The 22675-nt window shown below is 41.0% G+C and overlaps 1 protein-coding gene across 1 annotated transcript in view; it reads right to left on the reverse strand.

Annotated features, from left to right (window-relative positions):
* Positions 1-22675, reverse strand: part of LOC126161232 (uncharacterized) — a 51943-nt gene that overhangs the window by 13143 nt on the left and 16125 nt on the right. Inside the window, exon 2 of the mRNA XM_049916974.1 lies at positions 18566-18730. Coding sequence (XP_049772931.1) covers positions 18566-18730 — 165 coding nt within the window. The remainder of the gene's footprint in view (positions 1-18565; positions 18731-22675) is intronic.

Below are 22675 nucleotides of genomic sequence, written 5' to 3' on the forward strand. Positions count from 1 at the left end.
ATCATAAATTTGACATCCTCTGTATTTGTGCTGTAATAGGCTCAAAAATGGTTCAAATGGCTCTGAGCACTATGAGACTTAACATCTGAGGTCATCCGTTGCCTAGAACTTCGAACTACTTACACCTAAATAACCTAAGGACATCACACACATCCACGCCCGAGGCAGGATTCGAACCTGCGACCGTAGCGGTCGCGCGGCTCCAGACTGAAGCGCCTAGAACCGCTCGGCCACACCGGTCGGCGCTGTCAGAGGCAAATAGTAATGAGTAAATAGCACAAACTCCTCATGACCGGTTCCACCGGTCCGGTATACAGGGTGTCCCAGCTATCTTGTCCACCCAAAATATCTCTGGAACAATAACAGCTATTGGAAAACGACTTTCACCGGTATCAATGTAGGGCTGGGGCCGATGAATATACATATCTGGAAACATTCTAAAACGAAAGCATATGCGTTTTTTAACACAAACTTATGTTTTTTTAAATAGACCTCCTATATTTTTTCTTCAGCAATCCATAGCATGACAAAGCACATACACAATGGCGTTGATTGCATCGCAATATTCCCATTACATCCCGAGATATTGAGACGCGAAGTTGACGCTTGAAACACCCGACGTGCGCTGCTAGCGCACGTCCTGAGGCTCAGGCGTGAACCCCATGCTGCCCGTAATCGCGATGTGATTGACATGTGCAATCACACCTCCATACTTATCAAGAGGGACACTTACTTGTCAATCACATCGCGATTACGGGCAGCATGGGGTTCACGCCTGAGCCTCAGGACGTGCGCTAGTAGCGCACGTCGGGTGTTTCAAGCGTCAACTTCGCGTCTCAATATCTCGGGATGTAATGGGAATATTGCGATGCAATCAACGCCATTGTGTATGTGCTTTGTCATGCTATGGGTTGCTGAAGAAAAAATATAGGACGTCTATTTAAAAAAAACATAAGTTTGTGTTAAAAAACACATATGCTTTCGTTTTAGAATGTTTCCAAATATGTACATTCATGGGCCCCAGCCCTACATTGATAACGGTGAAAGTCGTTTTCCAATAGCTGTTATTGTTCCAGAGATATTTTGGGTGGACAAGATAGCTGGAACACCCTGTATACTACATACTTATTTTAAAAGAGGTTGGCGACATACTGCAACCCTGTCTAAGTTATTTCAATGTTTGGAATCTGTCACTCAACTGTCCTCTAAAGACGAGTTACAACTGAAAAAAGGGGGCCTTTACAAAATTCCCTGTGAGTGTGGTGACACACACACGGAAGAACCAAAGAAACTGGCACACCTGCCTAATATCGTGTAGGGACCCCGGGAGCACGCGGAAGCGCCGTAGCACGACGCGTGGCATGGACTCGACTAATGTCTGAAGTACTGCTGGAGGGAATTGACACCATGAATCCTGCAAGGCTGTCCATAAATCCTAAAGAGTACAAGGGGGCGAGATCTCTTCTGAACACCACGTTGCAAGGCATCCCAGATATACTCAATAATGTTCATGTCTGGGGAGTTTGGTGGCAAGTCGAAGTGTTAATACTCGAAAGAGTGTTCCTGGAGCCACTCTGTATCAATTCTGGACGTGTGGGGTGTCGCTTTCTCCTGCTGGAATTGCTCAAGTCCGTCGAATGGATGCAGGTGATCAGACAGGATACTTACGTACGTGTCACCTGTCAGAGCCGAATCTAGACGTATCCAGGGTCCCATATCAGTCCAACTGCAGATGCCCGACACCATTTCAGAGCCTCCACCAGCTTGAAGAGTCCCCTGAGAACATGCAGGGTCCATGGATTTTTGAGGTTGTCTTCATACCCAAACACTTCCATGCGCTCGATAGAATTTGAGACAAGACTCGTCCGACCAGGCAACATCTTTTCTGTCATCAACTGTCCAATGTCGGTGTTGATGGGCCCAGGTGACGCATAAAGCTTTGAGTCGTGCGGTCATCGAGGGTACACGCGTGGGCCTTCGGCTCCGAAAGCCCATATCGATAATGTTTCACTGAATAGTTCGCACGCTGACACTTGTTCATAGTCTAGCACCGAAATCTGCAGCAACCTGTGGAAGGATTCCACTTCCGTCATGTTGAACGATTCTGTTCAGTCGTCGTTGGTCTCGTTCTTGCAGAATCTTTTTCCGACCGCAGCGAAGTCGGAGATTTGATGTTTTACCGGATTCCTGCGAATCACGGTACACTCGTGAAATGGTAGTACGCTACCTCAGAGATGCTGTGTCCCATCGCACGTGCCACGAATGTAACACCACGTTCAAACTCACTTCAATGTTGATAACCTGCCAATGTAGCAGCAATAACCGACACTTGTTGTGTTATATAGGCGTTGCCGACGGCAGTGCCATATTCTGCCTGTTTACATATCTCTGTATTTGGATACAGTTTCTTGGCGCTTCAGTGTATATAGGCCAGACGAAACGAACTGTCCAGGAACGGTGTACAGAACACGAAAGATACACACGTCTACGGCAACCGTCAAAATCAGCAGTAGCAGAACATTGTATTTCCATGTCACACTCGATGAAGTACAATAGAACTAAATTTCAGCTCCAGTTTTCAGTTTTTGGGATTCAGTAATCAAAGAATCGATGAAAATATGTCTTACCGATAATCTTATAAATCGTGACAATGGCTTTCAACTAAATAAAAATTGGAATCCTATAATTATTCTACGGAATCTACGGGGTAATTCGATACTCAATGATTGGATCACCTCTCACTTCCACCACCGAGGGCAGCACACACAACTCGGCTGTCCTGCGCATGTCATCACCTGACGAAAGCCCTGAAAGACGCCAACACATTGTCCACGCGCGAGATTAGGCATAAACATCGTCAATGCACCTGGGCTTTTCAGTAGTTGTCTACTCACATGAAGATGGCCGAAATGTGACAGAATGTCGACGGGACCCGGCTGCACACCCGAAAACCATTAGAAGAAGAAATGGGTTGGAAAAATTTCAGAAGTCACACTCTCTTGGTATTTCCTCTCCCTCCACAATCTAACTGAACAATTTACATATAACTCTCACCATTTGAGGGGGCCCATATTTTCACAATTTCTCCCAGGCCTCTTGTCTTTCCATTTCTTGCCTTTTTCAGTACCTCTTTTACTCTTCCTCTTGTATAGGTTCTGTATTACCTTATGTACTGCTTTTGTTGTAGACTTATAACTTATTTTTTCTAACATAAGTTCTCCAAAGTGTTTTTTCCACTGTTCGGTGGATACAGGTTGTATTGTGGGTGCAGGATTGCCAGCAATTTTCATCTTCCCTATCATCCTCGATGGCTCTTTCGATCTTCTGTTCCAAGCGAATACTCTATTTTCCCACGTACTCTTTCTGAAATGGGACTTTCTTCTATCCCTATCTGAAACTCCTTCCTCAAGTCAACATCTCTTGAAGAGGTCATTTTAGCTCGAATTTTGAACTTTCTGGACTTTATACTGTTATATCTATACCTAGTCCCAGTAGTAAACCTCCATTTAAAAAATTAGTACAAATGAGCTTACTATCTCAGATTAAATTTCACGTTAATATAATATCTGATTTATATTAGCCACTGAGAGGAATGAATCGTTTGTTAATAATCCAACTTTGAAATTTCGTGAGATGAACTGTGTGGTCATATTGCACCATGTATTCTTGAAAATTTACCTCGCCCTTATTTTTGAAAAGCTACTATGTTTATTCATTTTGATCATCTAAAATTATAGCTCTACTTCAAAGCAAACCAAAATACTGTTAGTAATATCTGATTCAAAGTAATTTGTTAATCTTGTGTTGGGTACTGAAATGCGTTCTAGACTGGAGCTTTGTGTTGATAACATACACGTAACAAGCAACACCTGGGACAAGCATGTCAACACAATCGAAGAGGTAGCTAATAAGTTCAGGCAGGGAGGTATCACAGTTAAGTTAGCCAGATGTATATTTGTTGTAAGAACTTCAAATTTTTAGGACACAAGGTTTGTAAAGAAGGAATATGATCTGATCCAGACAAAATTTAGGCTACTGCTAAATTTCCAAACCTAGAAATGAGAAGGAATTGGTCTATGCAATTTCTATCGCAAATACATTAGGACTCGAGTTTTAAATCCACGTAGTTTACATCATCTTTTAAAGCAAAACACAATATGGGAATGGTCAACTGACTGTCAGTTAGCTCCTGATGAGATTAAGAAACTTTATGATGTGTACATTGGATCTATTGAACTTCCTGAGATACCACATCCTAATGCTTATCTACTTATTTACCCAAAATCAAGAAAAGTATTTGGTTTAAGAAATACTGTTCAGTTGAAACCTTACGTAACTTATACCCTCAGGGGGATGTACACTCTTTGAGCATCGTATGTGTGACAAATGCAAGGTCCCTAGCTAACGTGGTATTTACTTCTACAGTTTTACACCTCATGCCACATTATTCACACATAAATCTACACATTTTCCTTACTAATTTGAGTGGACTGATGGCCATAGATGTTAAGTCCCATAGTGCTCAAAGCCACTAATTTGAGTGATATATGTATTGAAAGATTGAAATGTGTTAACTGAAGAACAGTGAAGTGATATTTGAGTTAATTGCTTATTTATTTGTACATCATGTGTGTGGGAAACACAAGGTCCCCAGCAGATGTGGTATTTGCTTCTACAGTTTTACACATCAATAGTACACTCCTTTTACACGTAATTCACAAAAATTGCGTTATGATGCTTGATCCTACGGACTGTCAGAAGAGCTGTGGAGGACTGGATAATTAAGATTACCTTACACTAGTTTCACAGTCGTTCGGAATATACTGACTATAATGCTCCTGAGAGATACTTAAGATGCTTATGCTTTGATAATGCTTACGACTGATACATGCTTATTATGCTTTTTCACTAATATGCCTTTATGCTTTTCACATACATGATTATGATACTTTTGAATGACTATTGCCATGCATATATTGACAGTCATTACACATGTGATACACTTTTGTACTGAATGTCTTACACCTTGCACTTATTGGATGATGCTTTGAGAAGGAGGTAATGCACCATATTTATTATTATGTAGATTTTGATGCAGTTGTGATTTGTGGTCTGACTCTATGAAGTATTTAATGGGATTCTGTTACTCTATTCAAGTCTTATGTTGAAGATATGATCTAAATGGTTTTGTTTCTATGATTGACTCCATCATTCTGCTGAGTGTTTGGTAGTGTGATCTCTCTGACTTGACCTTTATGCTTCGCAACTTTCTGTTTTGTCCTAGTGTGACAACAGATAATTTACTTAATTGCCTTCTGCACTGTTCTAGCATGACAACAGAAAATTTGCCTAATTATTCCCTGACTTGTCCTTTCAGCTTTCTGTTTTGTCCTAGTCTGACAACAGATAATTTACCTAAATTTCCCTCTGTTTTGCGCTTGTTTGACAACAGATTATCTACCTAATTTCATTGCATTTCATTCTTTACTGACATTCTTTATTAACATTTACTCAAGACTCCACGAAGTTGCTCAGATATACATGATGCTTAACTCTACTGCTTGGGTCTTCACTGTTTACTTGTATTTGATGAAACTCTTTTGTCTTGCTTAAATTCTCCTTGTTTCTGGCTTCGGTGTGCTAAGTTCTTGAAATTTCGAACATGTTGTGTTGATGACCTTGGGTGTTTGTTCCCAATCCTGCTCCATACAGCAGAAATGTGATTTAGCGAGATGGGATTTTGAGCTGATGTTTGATGTGACATTCTTCAAATGAACTGATGATGACATCTGGAACTGATTGTTCTGTGTACTTATGTATGTACTTTTGTCCCACTTGACTCCTGGTACCGTTACCTTGTCTTGTAAATTTGACTTTCGTGTTTGCATCATATGCTATGTATTGTGATTGTGATAGTGGTCTGGAACTGGATCTTGGTTTTCTTCTTGTGTAAACACAAGACTGTTTAAGTTTCTTTTCAATTTTCAGTAGCATGTTAGGACTAGTTTGTTTAATTTTCATGTATATTACCTCATCTATTTATGTTAGACAGTTTATTATGCCAGTTGTTTTTATGCTATTGTTTGTTGCTGTATGGCAACACCTACATCTGGGTATCACCTCCATTGACGTGGAGGGTGGTATTCAGGAAAATCCATTGGGATTCTGTCTTCCATTTTTCTTCATTCCTAACATGCCATAAGTTTTCTTCTATCTTTTATACTCTGTCATCCATGTGATGATCACCCAACCCGTTTAACTCTTTCCCATATGCATATATTTCTATTGCTGAAGCCCTGCTCATATCTGTGTCATATGTTGGCTTCAACCTGAGATTTCAGGAACGTTCTTGTAAGCAAATCGACAACTTGATTTCCTTTCAAGTGTCTTGTCTGACTAAACAACTACTGATTAATTGCATGCTAATTGAATGACACACATGGCCAAGATTAGATCATGTAACACACACTTTTAATACCATAATATATATGAACTTACTGGATTCAAAGTACTACATGGAAAATCTGGAATTTAAAGTTAAGTTTACTGCTATGATATATAGCTTTTCTTCTAAAAATATATACTTTGCAAGCGAGGAGCTGTGATGCTGTGTATCCCATGATGCAGATTAAAGATGGCTATACATACGGTAAGACTGTACTCATATAACACAAAGATGATAATTCTGATCCAAACGCTTTATACTGTCATTACAAATGATTTAAGATCTTACACTTCCAAATATTGTTGGCCTAGATTCACACATGAGATGTCATGTAGGTTTTGAGTTAAGCAAGCATTTTGTCTCTTGGGAATTTCCTGTTTGGACCATTGTGAGGTCTATGCTGGTCTACCTGTTTGCTTTCATACTAGACTTGTCTGTTACCTTTGAAATTCTATATATACAGGAGGAAAACTGTCCAGTGTTAGGATATTAAGTGATGTACTATATGGTGATTATGCTTATCTAAGTCAAAATCTTGATACTGTTACGTATATATTCTTTCTGCTATATGTTTTGTCTTGTTTTGTGGTGAAATGACCCATTTCATGAACATTTCTAACACACAATTCAACAATACCTGACGTTTCAATTTCACAGAATGGGCGTATGTTAAGTGAAACTGAACAGTTCAAATTTCTAGGTGTTCAGATAGATAGTAAACTGTCGTGGAAAGCCCACGTTCTGGATCTAGTTCAAAGACTTAATGCCGTCATTTTTCCTGTTCGAACGGTATCTGAAGTAAGCGATCGTTTGACCCTAAAATTAGTCCACTGTGATTATTTTCATTCACGTATGACGTATGGTATTGTAATTTGCGGTAACTCTTTCCATTCTAAATGGATATTTTTGGCTCAGGAATGGGTGGTTCAGGCAATAAGTGTTATAAGTTCGCAAACCCTTTGATAACCCCTGTTCACTAGTGTGGGTATTTTGACATTGGCCTCTCAATATATCTATTCTTTACAGTCATTTCTTGTTAACGATATCAACTTATTCCAAGAATTAGCAGCTTTCACTCGCAACAGAAACCCAACCTGCAGTTGGATCGGACTTCCTTAACTCTTGTGCAGAAAGGAGTGCAGTATACTGCTGCATCCATTTTCAATAAGCTACCACTGGAATTCAAAAATCTTAGCAGTAATCCACCCGCTTTCAAACCGAAACTGAAGAGATTCGTCATGGATCACTCCTTCTATTCTGTTGAGGAGTTTCTTGGAAAATTAAGCTGATTCTTATATTAAAATACTGATTGCATTTACTTAAACTTATGGACTGACTTTTTTTGGATTCATAAATATTTTATTTTTAGCTGTTACTACTTTTATGTTGTAATTTCAAGTACCGACACGTTCCATGACCTTGGAGATTTGCTCCTCAATTTGGTCCTACGGAATTTGACATGTAAATAAATAAATAAATACATCTATATCTGAAATTTCTTCCTCGTGCCAACTCTCTGGACCTAAAACTTTTATGTCTACATCTAGTCTGAGTAGTAAACGTCCATTTCAAAAATTAGTACAAATGATTGTACTGTTTCAGATTAAATTTCACATCGATATACTACCCGATTTATATTAGCAGCTAAGGGGAATATGCTGTTAATAATCCACCTTTGAAATTTCGTGATATGAACTGTGTGGTCATGTTGCACCACATATTCTTGAAAATTATTTCCGAAAAGCTATGTTGTTTATTGATTATTATCATCTAAATTGATAGTTATACTTGAGAGCAAGCCGCAATACTGTTTGCAATATTTACTCAGAAGTAAATTATTTATAATTAATTAAAATGTAATTTAAATTGTTGTACTGTTAATTCATTGAAATTATATACGAAATTACGCAAACTGTACCAAATGAAATATCCAAACATCTATGGCAATATGTGGTCCGTTTTTTGACGCAAACTGTTAACTGTTATTTTGTAAATCTTACATTCAGTAATGGTTGGTTGGTTGATTTGGGTAGGGGACGAAACAGCGAGGTTCTCAGTTCCATTGGATTACGTTCAGTAATGTATTGGATTGTTTTGTTTCACATAAAAGGAAATGGCTTATGAGCGACAACGTCAGTGTGTATTATTGCCTTTTGGAAGCTGTTTGAGAGTCTATCAGAGGCTGTCAGAAGGCCATTGAATGTTCCATCTATGTTTTTGGTAATAAGTCACAATATATGACAAGAAAAGTGTTATACTCCGTGTTTTATTTCAACTTTAGTACTACAGCAACACAAGGATCGAGGACTTTCTGAAGCAACAACCCCCCACGATATCAAAGTTGGGTATCTCGTCATAAGTAATAGCTAAGTTGTTATGTAAATTTTCATTACTTGTGATTGAAAGTTTCTACTTCCACTCGTCTTTGTACTTGCGAATGGTGGAAGCCCGAACTGTTAAGTTGTTCCGATGGTATGATTGAAAATTCACTATTACCACTGTCCAACTATAATCATAACTTGAGATACTGCATATTTTTGTCACAGCGTCAGTGGTATTAAAAATGCTTCTTCCCTCTTCTCACAATTCAGGGTGGCATTTTATTTCTTGTTCCTCTTCCTTAAACTTTCTTGTTAATTTCTTAGCCCTCTTTTTATATGCCTGGTCCCTATCCCAATACTCTTGATTCCCAGAGTTTAACCATATGTGATATAGTTTTTTCTTTTCCTGAGCCACCTCCAGTAACCCTGTGGTCATCCATTCAGTTCTTACTCTTTTCTTCCTTTCCCTTCCTAGAGTCCCCTCCGTTGCTTCATTAATGAACTGTTTCAGGACACGGTACAGCTCATTAGCATTACAGTCTTTCTCCATTGCATCCACTCTTCGATTTAATCTGATACAAACTTTTCACACTTTCTTCTTATAGCAGACGTATCCTATACTCTGGATCCTCTATGGTTCTACTTCCAACATCCTCCTCGTTTTCCTCCTGTTTTATCTTAGTTTTAATCAGAAAAGCAATTTTTTAAGTAACTATAAAATGATCAGAGCCACACTTTAATTCTCTTCTTACCCTTGCATCTTGCACCTCAATTAACCGCAGCCTCCGCACTGTTACATAGTCTATAATTGATTTTAGGTTTTTTGACTGATTGGCCCAGGTGTACTTTCAGATATGCACTTCTTTGCTCTGGAATTCGCCATTCATAACAGTACTCTTCTGAACCTTACAGAAATTAATCACTCTCCTTCGGTTACCGTTTTCTACATCCTCTCCTCATGGTCATACAAGGTTATCATTCAATCTTTTTCCAATTTGTCCATTGAAGCCCCATTATTAACAATCCGCAGTGATCTGGACATTCTTCTCGCAGATCATCGAAGAGCTCCCTTTTCTTCTTGTCAGGTGCATCTTCGTTAAGGCCACACGCCTGCAATTAATTCCTTCATTCACTTCCTTACAATTAATTATTTCTTTTTTCCATTTTCTTTTTATAAGAACCGCTACTCCTGATTTTGCTCTTTCAGTTTTTTCCGCTCCATTCCAAAACAGAATGCAGGTCTTTTTCGTTTCTGTCATTACCGGGATATCCATTTAGTTACCACTTGATGACTTATAGTCACCTATGGTTCAAATGGCTCTGAGCACTATGGGACTTAACATCTGAGGTCATCAGTCCGCTAGAACTTAGAACTACTTAAACCTAACTAACCTAAGGACATCACACACATCCATGCCCGAGGGAGGATCCGAACCTGCGACTGTAGCAGTCGCGCTGGTTCCGGATTGAAGGGCCTAGAACTGCTCGGCCACCGCGGACGGCTATAGTCATCTATCATAGCTGTATCAATTACTGATATATTGGTATCAATTTCCATTTTTCAAATGTAACTTTAGTAATTTCTGCTGTTAAAATCGTAGTTCCAAGAGAGAAAAATTCAATTGTGTTTCACTCTTTTAAATCCTAATAGTAGTTTTGGAGAATTTATGGTATTTAGAACTTGGAATTTAACTGTTTTAGTCATTAACCTATTGGTGTCTTATGTGGGAGTTTGTGCTGCCATACGAAACCTATGCAACCAAGTTGGCTGCTTACAAAAGCGAAACAGTGGGTGCTAATCGTACTTGGCTAGATGTGGTAGAAGAGACACTTCAATCGGAATACAAATACGTGGTATCTAATGATAGCACATGAGTTAACTACAGTAAAATTTCTGGTCTTGTTTCTGTCAGATCTTTGAAAAAAAGGTGCCTGCAACAAATTACAGGGATTTGTAAGGCAGGAAGCAGAGGTATGCCGACAGTTAAGTGGAAACTTTGCTTCCCGAGTTTCGGTAAAGACAATTCTTTAAAGGAAAGACCTGGTGTCTTGAAGTCGCATTTTAAACGAGCGACAGAACTCTATGCGTCTTCAGCAGTCCCTCTAATCAATTTGCTGCTCAAGCGCCACCTGATACGGCTTGCAGTGTCCTTCCAAGCACAACTTTTTGCACATTCGCTGAAATGTCATTTCTGTACATACATAAATACTTGTTCCATAGAACATGAATACGACATTTCGTAATGATGTGGTACGTGTCACTTTAACATAAGTTTTCTGTAGACTTTTTTTTTACAGTTACTACTTCATATCTAAAATTTCATCTATTAGCTAGAAGAAGTTGTCATTCAGAAATTCTTTTAATTGGTTCTTAATGTTAGATGGCTATCTGTCAAACTTTTGAAGCAATTTGGCAAATGACCAAAGATTTTTGTGGCAGTATAATTCACCCCTTTCTGTGCCAAAGTCAGATTTAACCCAAAATAGTTGAGATCATTCTTTCAACTAGTGTTTCAGCTATGCACATCTTTGTTATTTTTGAATTGGAATGGGTTATTAATAACAAATTTCATAAGTGAATATATGTATTCCGATGGTACTGTGAATATCTTGAGTTGCTTAAACAAATGTCTGCAAACTGATTTTGATTATACACTTTTGCGCAATGTGTACTTTTCCTCTTAATGATGAATTACCCCAAAGATGATACCATATAAAAGCAGTGAATGGAAATAGGCGTAGTATGCTAATTTACTGATGTGTTTATCATCAAAATTTTCAGTAACCTTAAACATAAGTAGCGGAACCTGACGGTTTCAGCAAATCATCAATATGTTTCTTCCAATTCAATTTCTCATCAATACACACACCAGATTTTGAATATTCTGCCTTAGCAACAGGCTTCTGTTCATAATATATATTTCTCAATGGTGTTATGCCATTTACTGTACTGATTTGTACATACTATGTTTTCTCAAATTTTAGTGAGAGTCCATTTTCGGAGAACCGCTTAACAATTTCCTGAAGAACATTATTTAAAATTTCCTCAGCTGATTCTTGTTTGTTGGGTGTGATTACTGTACTCGTATGATCAGCAAAAAGAACTAGCTTTGCATCTTCACGAATATAGAGTGGTAAGTCATTAATATATGTTAAGAACAATAAGGGACTCAAGACTGAACCTGGGAACACCATTCTTCATACTTCTCCAGTTAGAGGACTCTGCTGATTTTTGCAGACAATCTGTACCGTTAATTTCAACCTTCTGCATTCTTCCAGTTAAATATGAATTAAACCATTTGTGCACTTTCCCACGCATATCACAATACATAAGTTTATCTAGGAGAATTTCATGACTCACACAATCAAAAGCCTTTGAGAGATCACAAAATATCCCAATGGGTGATGTTTGGTTATTCAATGGATTTAATATTTCATCATCGTACGTATATATATAGCATTTTCTGTTGAAAAGCCAAATTGAAGTTTTGTTAGTACGTTTATACAAACACGTGATGCTACTCTTGAATACATTAGTTTTTCATTAATTTTGGATAAAGCTGTCAGAAGTGAAATTGGGCGGTAGTTGTTAGCATCAGACCTATCCCATCTTTTATGCACTGGTTTAACAATAGCGTATTTCTGTCTGTCTGGAAAACTGTCCTGTTTCAGTGAGTTACTACATATTTGGCTGAGAATCCTACTCATCTGTCGGGAACAAGCTTTTAGTACTCTGTTGGAAGTGTCATCAATTCCATGTGAGCTTTTACTTTTGAGTGAATTTATTATTTTCCTAACTTCAGTAGGAGAGGTGGCTTGAATTTCACTTTTATCAAATTTTATATGTATTGCCTCTTCCACACACTGTCTTGCATATTCTAATGAATAGCTGGATCCTATTTTATCTACAACACTTAAATAATGGTCCTTAAAATGTTTTCTACTTCTGTCTTATTGTTAACAAACTTTTCATTGAATTTGATAGAAATACAGTCTCGGTTGACCTGTTTCCCCTCCTTACAATATTCAAAATTGTTTTAATTTTATTATCAGATGTGGTAATCTCAGACATAATGCACAGACTTTTGGATTTTTTAATAACTTTTCTTAATACAGTGAAGTAGTTTTTATAATGTTTCACTGTTTCTGGATCATTACTCCTCCTAGCTACGATATACATTTCCCTTTTCTGTTTACAACATATTTTTATCCCTTTAGCAAGCCATGGATTTTTAAATGGTTCATTACAATTATATTTCACTGTTTTCTTAGGGCAACAGTTTGCAAAAATATAGTCAGAAAGGTATCACGAAATAGGTTAAATTTTAAATTAGCATCAGGTTCCCTGTGCACCTCATCCCAGTCTAACTGTTGCAAGCTTTCCCTAAAATTTTCAATTGTTAAACCTTTGATTGAACACACTATTTTGGAGGACTGTTTCGCATTACTGCATGGATCTGTGTGATATACTGGAACTAGCTGTGCAGTATGATCAGACAAATTCTTAACAGAAGAAGTTTTTATTTGATTAAATTTATCTTCGTCTATAAAAACATTATCTATCAGTGTGCTAGTAGCTGTAGGACACCGGCTGTCGGGATGCTTTTCCCCTTGCAACTCATCTGTTCAGTGTGCGTTCCTTTTGCATTTCTCCAAAAAGAGCAGTTAACCTAGTTTCTCCTCGTTTTATTTTCAGACTAACCACCACTCAACACGTGCATACGATACAGTCATAATAGAAACTACACTTCCTCTGTGCCCTGTGTACCGTTAAGGCATCGGTGCAATACTCCGTTTCCTTGAATGTTTGGTGCTCCACAGGTTTCAGTTATTTATTAAAAAACATCTTCAGTACACCGTCAGCTACACGAGAATTGTTTTATTTGCCAAAACCGGTTTTCGGGTTTTTAACACATCATCAATGGCATTCGATACAGAGGAACACAAAATTGCATGTGCATAGCTTTCTAAAACATGATAAATGTACATATATAGCACTAACATAAATTATTTACGTTATGCACTTGTAATTGGCTACTAAAATACATTACGCGTCTCTTAGTGAGTACTTCCACGCAATTCAGCCGGTGAAAATGATATTACGACATGGTAAACGGCTCCGAAAACATCTGAGGTGCAGAGCATAGGAGGACTGTTGATATTTTTAAAAATATCGCGAATCCGATATATTGATACCTAAAAGAGCATGATTATCCGCTCCCAATGTCTCGAAGAAAGTACCGATATATCGGCGGAAGAAGTATCGACGTACCTGCCTATAAAAATATCGGCTGCACGTTGTAAATATACTGCCGATTTTAGAGATATGTACTTAGGTATTGATTTATTATTAGATATTCTGCACATCAACAAGCTAGCAGCATGCCTATTCCTCTTGTAGCAAGAACTGTAAGGGGAATGATGCACGTTCACGCTTGGCAATAAGCACTTTGCTAATATTGGTAACTGCATGTAAGTGGCACAATAAAAGGAGTCAGATGGGTCCACCATTCGGTTTAGTCCCGTACCGGATTTGTCCGAACACTTCATGTCGACTTGACTGTTTTCTCATTTCTGCAAACGCCAGTGACCTAGCAATTGTAGCGTCAAAATTACGTGGTGAAGCTAAACGTTTCAGTTTCTGCTGGTAGCGCCAAGCGGCGATTACGTCAGCATTTCCCCTCCCACGTCTCCGCCCACAGCAAAGACCAATCTTGTCATTTAGATTTTTTTCGTAATTTTCAGCAACTGGTTTTTTTAAGAGTGCCAGTGTGAAGAAATAGCACACTAGTTGCCTTAAAAATTGTTTTTTAATGCAAAATGGTGTGCTGGTTTTTGACATTGTAAATCTTGCTATTTCATTCACACCGCCACCCCGGAGTGCAATCGGAGTTCTTCTTTTGTGTCATATATAATGCTTCACACAGTCAAAGAGAAGAAAGGACGTGATGAAAGCTCGAAAAATAGTATGACTCCTTCACACAGTGAAAGTAAAATTGTGTTCTGCTATAATTCGAAAAGAACAGTTTGAAAAATTTAGCGGAAATTTGTGAAAAAATGTGATACAAAGTAAGAATATTTCATCAACAGCCCCGGAGCTTAGCCGAATCGCCCCGTATATCGAAAACCGCGTATGGCTGAGAGCCGAGCGACACAAGACAGAGATTTTTTCTGAAGAAAATTCCTCACTGGCTGTATCAATGATTTTTATTAAATCTGCTACCGGTTTCGCACCACTTATCGGTGAATCCTCAGGCAATATACGCTATTTATAACATGGTAACGTTTAACATTGCCCTGTAGCCACTACCCGCAATTCACGTCCAATATACCGTCATCTGGTGAAAGCGGTAGTTAAATATTAAAAACCTTTTTTAAAAAATTTTTAAAATGATGGGAGCGGCAATGACCTTGCAAGCTGAGAGGAGCCGCGCGGCAGCGGACACGGCCTGACTGCCTGGCCGAAACCCGGAAAGCGCTCACGCAGTGGCGCGTGGATCGCCACAGGCCGGACGACGTGTACGAGGTGTGAAGAGTGGCGGGTGCTGAACCGCTGGTAAACAATTCCTTATGTCTATTTTCTAAAAAAGTCTAATACCATACTAGGTGGCCAATATAAAACATGGCAGTTAGTTAAAACCGTAAGAATAAAAAATGTGGTGGTTCTGAATGCGTAAGGCCCAGAGTACGTATAAAAATATATAGGACAGAACGTACTAACAAGTAAGCTATAGGGGTAAGGCTACCTGTTTAAGTAATCAAAATTTTATAAAAGACCCTTGTGCCTCTGATCGGTCTGGGCATTAAGTGAGGAGCGAGGGCCGATTTTGAGCCTGGGTCGCTGATGTGCTCCTGAAATCGGGTCTCAAAAATTAGGCCAGACAGGAAGAAGTTTTGAGACAGGTGTGAGACGAGTCACACGAATGATTTGTAAGCAAGCTCCTTTGAGACTCGTTGTGTATCCCTAGTATTTTACCAATCAAGCGAAATCTGCCATCTGCTTTACCTATTACTGAGGCTAAGTAATGGTTTCATTTTATATCTACACTCCTGGAAATTGAAATAAGAACACCGTGAATTCATTGTCCCAGGAAGGGGAAACTTTATTGACACATTCCTGGGGTCAGATACATCACATGATCACACTGACAGAACCACAGGCACATAGACACAGGCAACAGAGCATGCACAATGTCGGCACTAGTACAGTGTATATCCACCTTTCGCAGCAATGCAGGCTGCTATTCTCCCATGGAGACGATCGTAGAGATGCTGGATGTAGTCCTGTGGAACGGCTTGCCATGCCATTTCCACCTGGCGCCTCAGTTGGACCAGCGTTCGTGCTGGACGTGCAGACCGCGTGAGACGACGCTTCATCCAGTCCCAAACATGCTCAATGGGGGACAGATCCGGAGATCTTGCTGGCCAGGGTAGTTGACTTACACCTTCTAGAGCACGTTGGGTGGCACGGGATACATGCGGACGTGCATTGTCCTGTTGGAACAGCAAGTTCCCTTGCCGGTCTAGGAATGGTAGAACGATGGGTTCGATGACGGTTTGGATGTACCGTGCACTATTCAGTGTCCCCTCGACGATCACCAGTGGTGTACGGCCAGTGTAGGAGATCGCTCCCCACACCATGATGCCGGGTGTTGGCCCTGTGTGCCTCGGTCGTATGCAGTCCTGATTGTGGCGCTCACCTGCACGGCGCCAAACACGCATACGACCATCATTGGCACCAAGGCAGAAGCGACTCTCATCGCTGAAGACGACACGTCTCCATTCGTCCCTCCATTCACGCCTGTCGCGACACCACTGGAGGCGGCTGCACGATGTTGGGGCGTGAGCGGAAGACGGCCTAACGGTGTGCGGGACCGTAGCCCAGCTTCATGGAGACGGTTGCGAATGGTCCTCGCCGATACCCCAGGAGCAACAGTGTCCCTAATTTGCTGGGAAGTGGCGGTGCGGTCCCCTACGGCACTGCGTAGGATCCTACGGTCTTGGCGTGCATCCGTGCGTCGCTGCGGTCCGGTCCCAGGTCGACGGGCACGTGCACCTTCCGCCGACCACTGGCGACAACATCGATGTACTGTGGAGATCTCACGCCCCACGTGTTGAGCAATTCGGCGGTACGTCCACCCGGCCTCCCGCATGCCCACTATACGCCCTCGCTCAAAGTCCGTCAACTGCACATACGGTTCACGTCCACGCTGTCGCGGCATGCTACCAGTGTTAAAGACTGCGATGGAGCACCGTATGCCACGGCAAACTGGCTGACACTGACGGCGGCGGTGCACAAATGCTGCGCAGCTAGCGCCATTCGACGGCCAACACCGCGGTTCCTGGTGTGTCCGCTGTGCCGTGCGTGTGATCATTGCTTGTACAGACCTCTCGCAGTGTCCGGAGCAAGTATGGTGGGTCTGACACACCGGTGTCAATGTGTTCTTTTTTCCATTTCCAGGAGTGTACCTTGCACCTTACAATGTTGCCATCATTGAAAGTCGCAACAGCAACTTTACTTTTACTCATTATTATACTTCAACAAAACAGAGACTCAAGAAACAGAATTAATTACGAATATTTTCGAGATAACGACAGAGTAAATAAACATGAAACAATCGACAATCACACCAGCGATATATATGAACCATCACAGGTTAGCCACAACACATACTTTATCTCACATCACTAAAATGTACCTGATGAACACGGACGTTAATAATAACACCATTTGACAGCAGTTTAACAGCGCCACAGTGGGTCACGCCCATGTAGAACACATTTAAAAAAAATTTAAAGTAGTTGTAGTCTTCGGAATTGAATAAATTATGTATCTATTAAAAGGTAATAGTCTGCAGATTCAGAAAACGCAAAAATGTAAAAATTGAACTTTTCATGATTTTGAGCCTTTCCGGAGCCCCTTACGTGAGGAGCGAGGGCCGATTTTGAGCCTGGGTCGCTGATGTGCTCCTGAAATCGGGTCTCAAAACTTCTTCCTCTCTGGCCTAATTTTTGAGACCCGATTTCAGGAGCACATCAGCGACCCAGGCTCAAAATCGGCCCTCGCTCCTCACTTAATGCCCAGACCGATCAGAGGCACAAGGGTCTTTTATAAAATTTTGATTACTTAAACAGGTAGCCTTACCCCTATAGCTTACTTGTTAGTACGTTCTGTCCTATATATTTTTATACGTACTCTGGGCCTTACGCATTCAGAACCACCACATTTTTTATTCTTACGGTTTTAACTAACTGCCATGTTTTATATTGGCCACCTAGTATGGTATTAGACTTTTTTAGAAAATAGACATAAGGAATTGTTTATCAAATGTTCAGCACCCGCCACTCTTCACACCTAGTACACGTCGTCCGGCCTTTGGCGATCCACGCGCCACTGCGTGAGCGCTTTCCGGGTTTCGGCCAGGCAGTCAGGCCGTGTCCGCTGCCGCGCGGCTCCTCTCAGCTTGCAAGATCATTGCCGCTCCCATCATTTTAAATTTTTTTTAAAAAAAGGTTTTTATTATTTAACTACCGCTTTCACCAGATGACAGTATATTGGACGTGAATGGTGGGGAGTGGCTACAGGGCAATGTTAAACGTTACCATGTTATAAATAGCGTATATTGCCTGAGGATTCACCGATAAGTGGTGCGAAACCGGTAGCAGATTTAATAAAAAATCATTGATACAGCCAGTGCGGAATTTTCTTCGGAAAAATGTCGAAGTTTGGCTGCGGTTGCCCGCCCTACTAAAACAACATGTCACAAGACAGAGAGCCGAGCTACCGCCGGGTGCTCACCACGCAGTCGTCCGCCAAGTAGTCGTAGTTGTAGACGAAGTCCCCGGAGTACGCCGTCTCGTTCGCCGCCTCGTCGAAGATCAGCGAAATGTTCACCAGCATCCCCGGGTACTCCCCTCCGTCGTCGCAGGCGCCGAAGTCCACCACCTTCAAAGCGTATGGGCCCTGCAAAGCACAAACAATACGAGAGGTCTTCACCAGAGGACCAGGGGAATAGTGTCAACACAACGGATGTTGTCCTGAAACTGAGTGTTAAGAAAAGAAAACGTTGATGCTTTATCTACATTAATGTACGAGGTTTGTTCATTAAATTCCGGAACTTGGTCCACAAAATCTTTCTACGCTTGTCTTTTACTTACTCTGCATTGTCTCCTTCGAAATACTCTGCTCCATAATTGATACACCGCTCCAAATGCAATTTCCACTTCCGGGAGCAGTTTCGGTACGCCTTTTGCTGGACTGTGTGAAGCGCCATCTGTGAATTTTTTCTTTTGTCTCGTCTATGATTACAAATCTTCGACCTTTCAACGGGGTTTTCAACTCTGGAAATAAAGTTCGCAGGTGCGTGGTCTGGAGAGTACGGAGAACGGGGCAGCACAGAGATTTAGTTTTTTACGCAACTGTCACGTGCAAACAGGGATGAGTGTGCGGGTGTGTTATCGTGGTGGACGAACTATGAATTTTCTCGCCACATTTCAGGCCGTTTCCTTCTCACATTTCCTCGAATCCGTCGCAACTCGTCCCGATAGTACCATTGATTAACAGTTTGGCCCTGCGGCGCGAATTCGTGGTGAACAAACCCTTCAGAGTCAAAGAAAGCTATCAGCATCGCTTTGACGTTTGACTTGACACCACCAGCTTTTTTTGGTCTTTGAGAATCTTCCTCAACCCATTGTGAAGATTGAACCTTGGTCTCAACATCATCGCCGTAATTCCAAGTTACGATTCTCTTAAGGAACATCTCGTTCGGATTTGCGCGATCCAAAAGCTCCTCGTAGATTGCGAGGTGAGCGTCTTTCCGGTCTGACTCATGAACCGTGAGACGAACTTGGTGCGAACACGATGCATTCCGATATGCTGTGTCAGGATTTTATGACATGATCCAATTGAAATGTTACATTCTTCTGCAATCTCTCTGACAGCCACTCAGAGAGATTCGCACATACAGTTTCGTTGACTTTCCTCACATGCTGTGAGCGTCGTCGGTAGACGTCGAAGGGCGTCCTGAGCGAGGGTTACCTTCAACTTCCGTCAGGCCATTTTTAAACAGCGTGACCCGGCCGGAGTGGCCGTGCGGTTCTAGGGGCTACAGTCTGGAGCCGAGCGACCGGTACGGTCGCAGGTTCGAATCCTGCCTCGGGCATGGATGTGTGTGATGTCCTTAGGTTAGTTAGGTTTAAGTAGTTCTAAGTTCTAGGCGAGTGATGACCTCAGAAGTTAAGTCGCATAGTGCTCAGAGCCATTTTTAAACAGCGTGAACCATTTGTAACACCGAGTACGGCTGAAGCTCTCATCTCCGCAGGCTTTCTGCATCATTTGGTAAGTCTCTGTAAAGGCTTTCTTGAGTTTCATCCAAAATTTAGTGCAGACGCGTGGCTCCTCTAACTCTTCCATCTCGAAATTCGCAAACAGTGAGACACAACATTCTACTCAGTACAGCACTGAAGAATAACTAACAGGCATATAATAATGAAACTTCTGTCGATTATACATTAAGCACAGGCGTGTGGAGGGATGCCAACCGCATTTCGCTCCAACACATCATTGGCGCGAAATTGCGAATGTTGCGGAATTTTTTGAGCAAACTCGTATAAAGGGGAAACGTTGTTTTACGTTATTTTCAAAAATATCTCGGAAAGTCCTTTACTTATTTACCACAAATTTTGTACGAGACTGTTATAAGCGTTCGGACGAACATACGCTACACTTTTTATAAATAATAACGTACACATATTTTGTCAAAACCGTGTCCGAGAAAGAAAGTATTTTTCTTTGCTGTGAAAAACGCGTGGTATCGATTTTTTTTCCTCCCAGTCGGCTTTTATTACGGTAGCAGGGCTTTTAAACCTCTACACAAATTCTTTATCCAACATATATTTTTTCTCCGGTTAAATAATATTAAACAACACATGATTACTCATGAAGGTGCTGTTTTGTTTTCTTCCCGGAAATTTGACTTCACATAACCTGTACATTAAGACAGTTGTATTATGGCTTGACGGCTTATGATTAGATTACCATTATGTAGTATGGATCGTGCAAAACTTTGTGATGTTCCCTGTCCGTACATTAAGACTGCAAGGTAATGACTCTGAAGCAATGTAGAGGTCTCTCTCGCACGCTGTATGCCAATGATCGCAAACGAACTAGACATTCACCGTTCATTTCAAGAAAATCAAGATCTATTTTGCAGTAACAACGAAGAATGCTCAAGGTCCGGCACCAAAATACGTTGGAACTGATCTACGATCGCAGTGTTCATACGTTGGTCAATTGCATGTACCTTTTCACTAACACTTACCAAACAGATACGCCAAAACTTAAACTATACTCTGTACTATTAGGGTGCAGGCTACATATCTTTCAACAACTATTGTGCACACAACAGTAAATAAGTATATAATAGCATACATGTGCTGTATTAATGGGCCCTTTTGTTGTCCTCATTGCGGTCGGTTTTAACTAAGGTAGCAGGGCATTGTTTAATAATCAGAAAAGTTTTTCACATGATCAGTTGTACTGGATGACAATTATTGAACTATATGAAAAAAACGTAAATTAGTTACAAACTAAGGCCTGCACACACTTTACTCAACATGTAAACGTCACTACAGATATTCGAATTTAGGTTAAGGCATGTTCGTCACGCCTGTCATCATTGGCGATGATGTGGCGCAGACGAATGCTGTCGGTAACCTCCTGAATGGCTGTTTTCATCTCAGCAATGATTGTTGAGTTACCGTTGTATACCTTGTCTTTAATATAGTCCCACAAAAAGAGTCACATCCGGAGAATATAGCGATCAATCAAGACCCATGCTAGAGGCCACTAGGTACCCCAGGTCCAGAATGCTGTCCCCAGAGAGCTCCTCCAGGACATCAAACACTCTCCTGCTTAAAAGGGGTCGAGCTCCATCTTGCATGAACCACATATTGTCGAAAGCAGAGTCACTTTGGATAATGGATATGAAATCATCTTCCAGAACCTTTGCATCCGTTCGGTGGTCAGCGTGCCATTAAGGAATATCGCACACATTATTCCACGACTGGACATTGCACACCACACAGTCACCTGTTGACGGTGAAGAGACTTCTCGTTCGTGAAATGCGGATTCTCAGTCCCCCAAATGCGCCAATTTTGCTTATTGATGAACCCATCCAAATGAAAGTGGGCTTCGTCGCTAAACCAAACCATATTCACATCGGAATCCTGTTCGTCAGTTCTGTGGACAATAGTGTTGGTGAAACACAACCGCTGTTCCATGGCCCTGGGGCTGAATGGTTGATGAATTTGAATTTTGTTTGGTAAGAGTTGCAGATCTTCAACAACAATTTGTCGCAGTGTCTCCCAGTTGATTCCCACCTATTGTGCAACTCGTCCAATCGATTTTCTGGGGCTGGTTTGAAACACGGAGCGTGTGTTCTCTATGTATTCAGGCGTTGTCACCCTTTTTGGACGGCCGACATTGCCAACACTGTTATAGCAAACACTATCACAAACACTACTCTCAAACTTTGCGATCAAATTCTCGATTTTTAACATTCTTGGACCGTTTGTATTCAGCTTGAAGTCAGTTGCAAACTTCCTTTGAGCCCCAGTTGGGCCGTTATTGCTCGCATAATAGGCCTTACAAGCGCTATACGCTCAGGCACGCTGTACCGTGATATTTTCAGGCGCAAATGGCCAACAGCAATGCGAGTGCGCATGCGCATACTAATTCCCATCATTCGCCGCGGCTAACCGTGCAGTTTGAACGTGCTACAGCAAACCGTCCAGAAGCTGAGATGATTTTATTTCATATAGTTCAATAATTGTCACACTGTATGTTGCCCTTTCATGAACTAGTGGTGGAGAGAACTACTTCGTACTCTTACCACGCAGTATTCAAAC

This window comes from Schistocerca cancellata, chromosome 2 (assembly GCF_023864275.1).
Source record: "Schistocerca cancellata isolate TAMUIC-IGC-003103 chromosome 2, iqSchCanc2.1, whole genome shotgun sequence".
In the NCBI taxonomy this organism is placed as follows: Eukaryota; Metazoa; Arthropoda; class Insecta; order Orthoptera; family Acrididae; genus Schistocerca; species Schistocerca cancellata.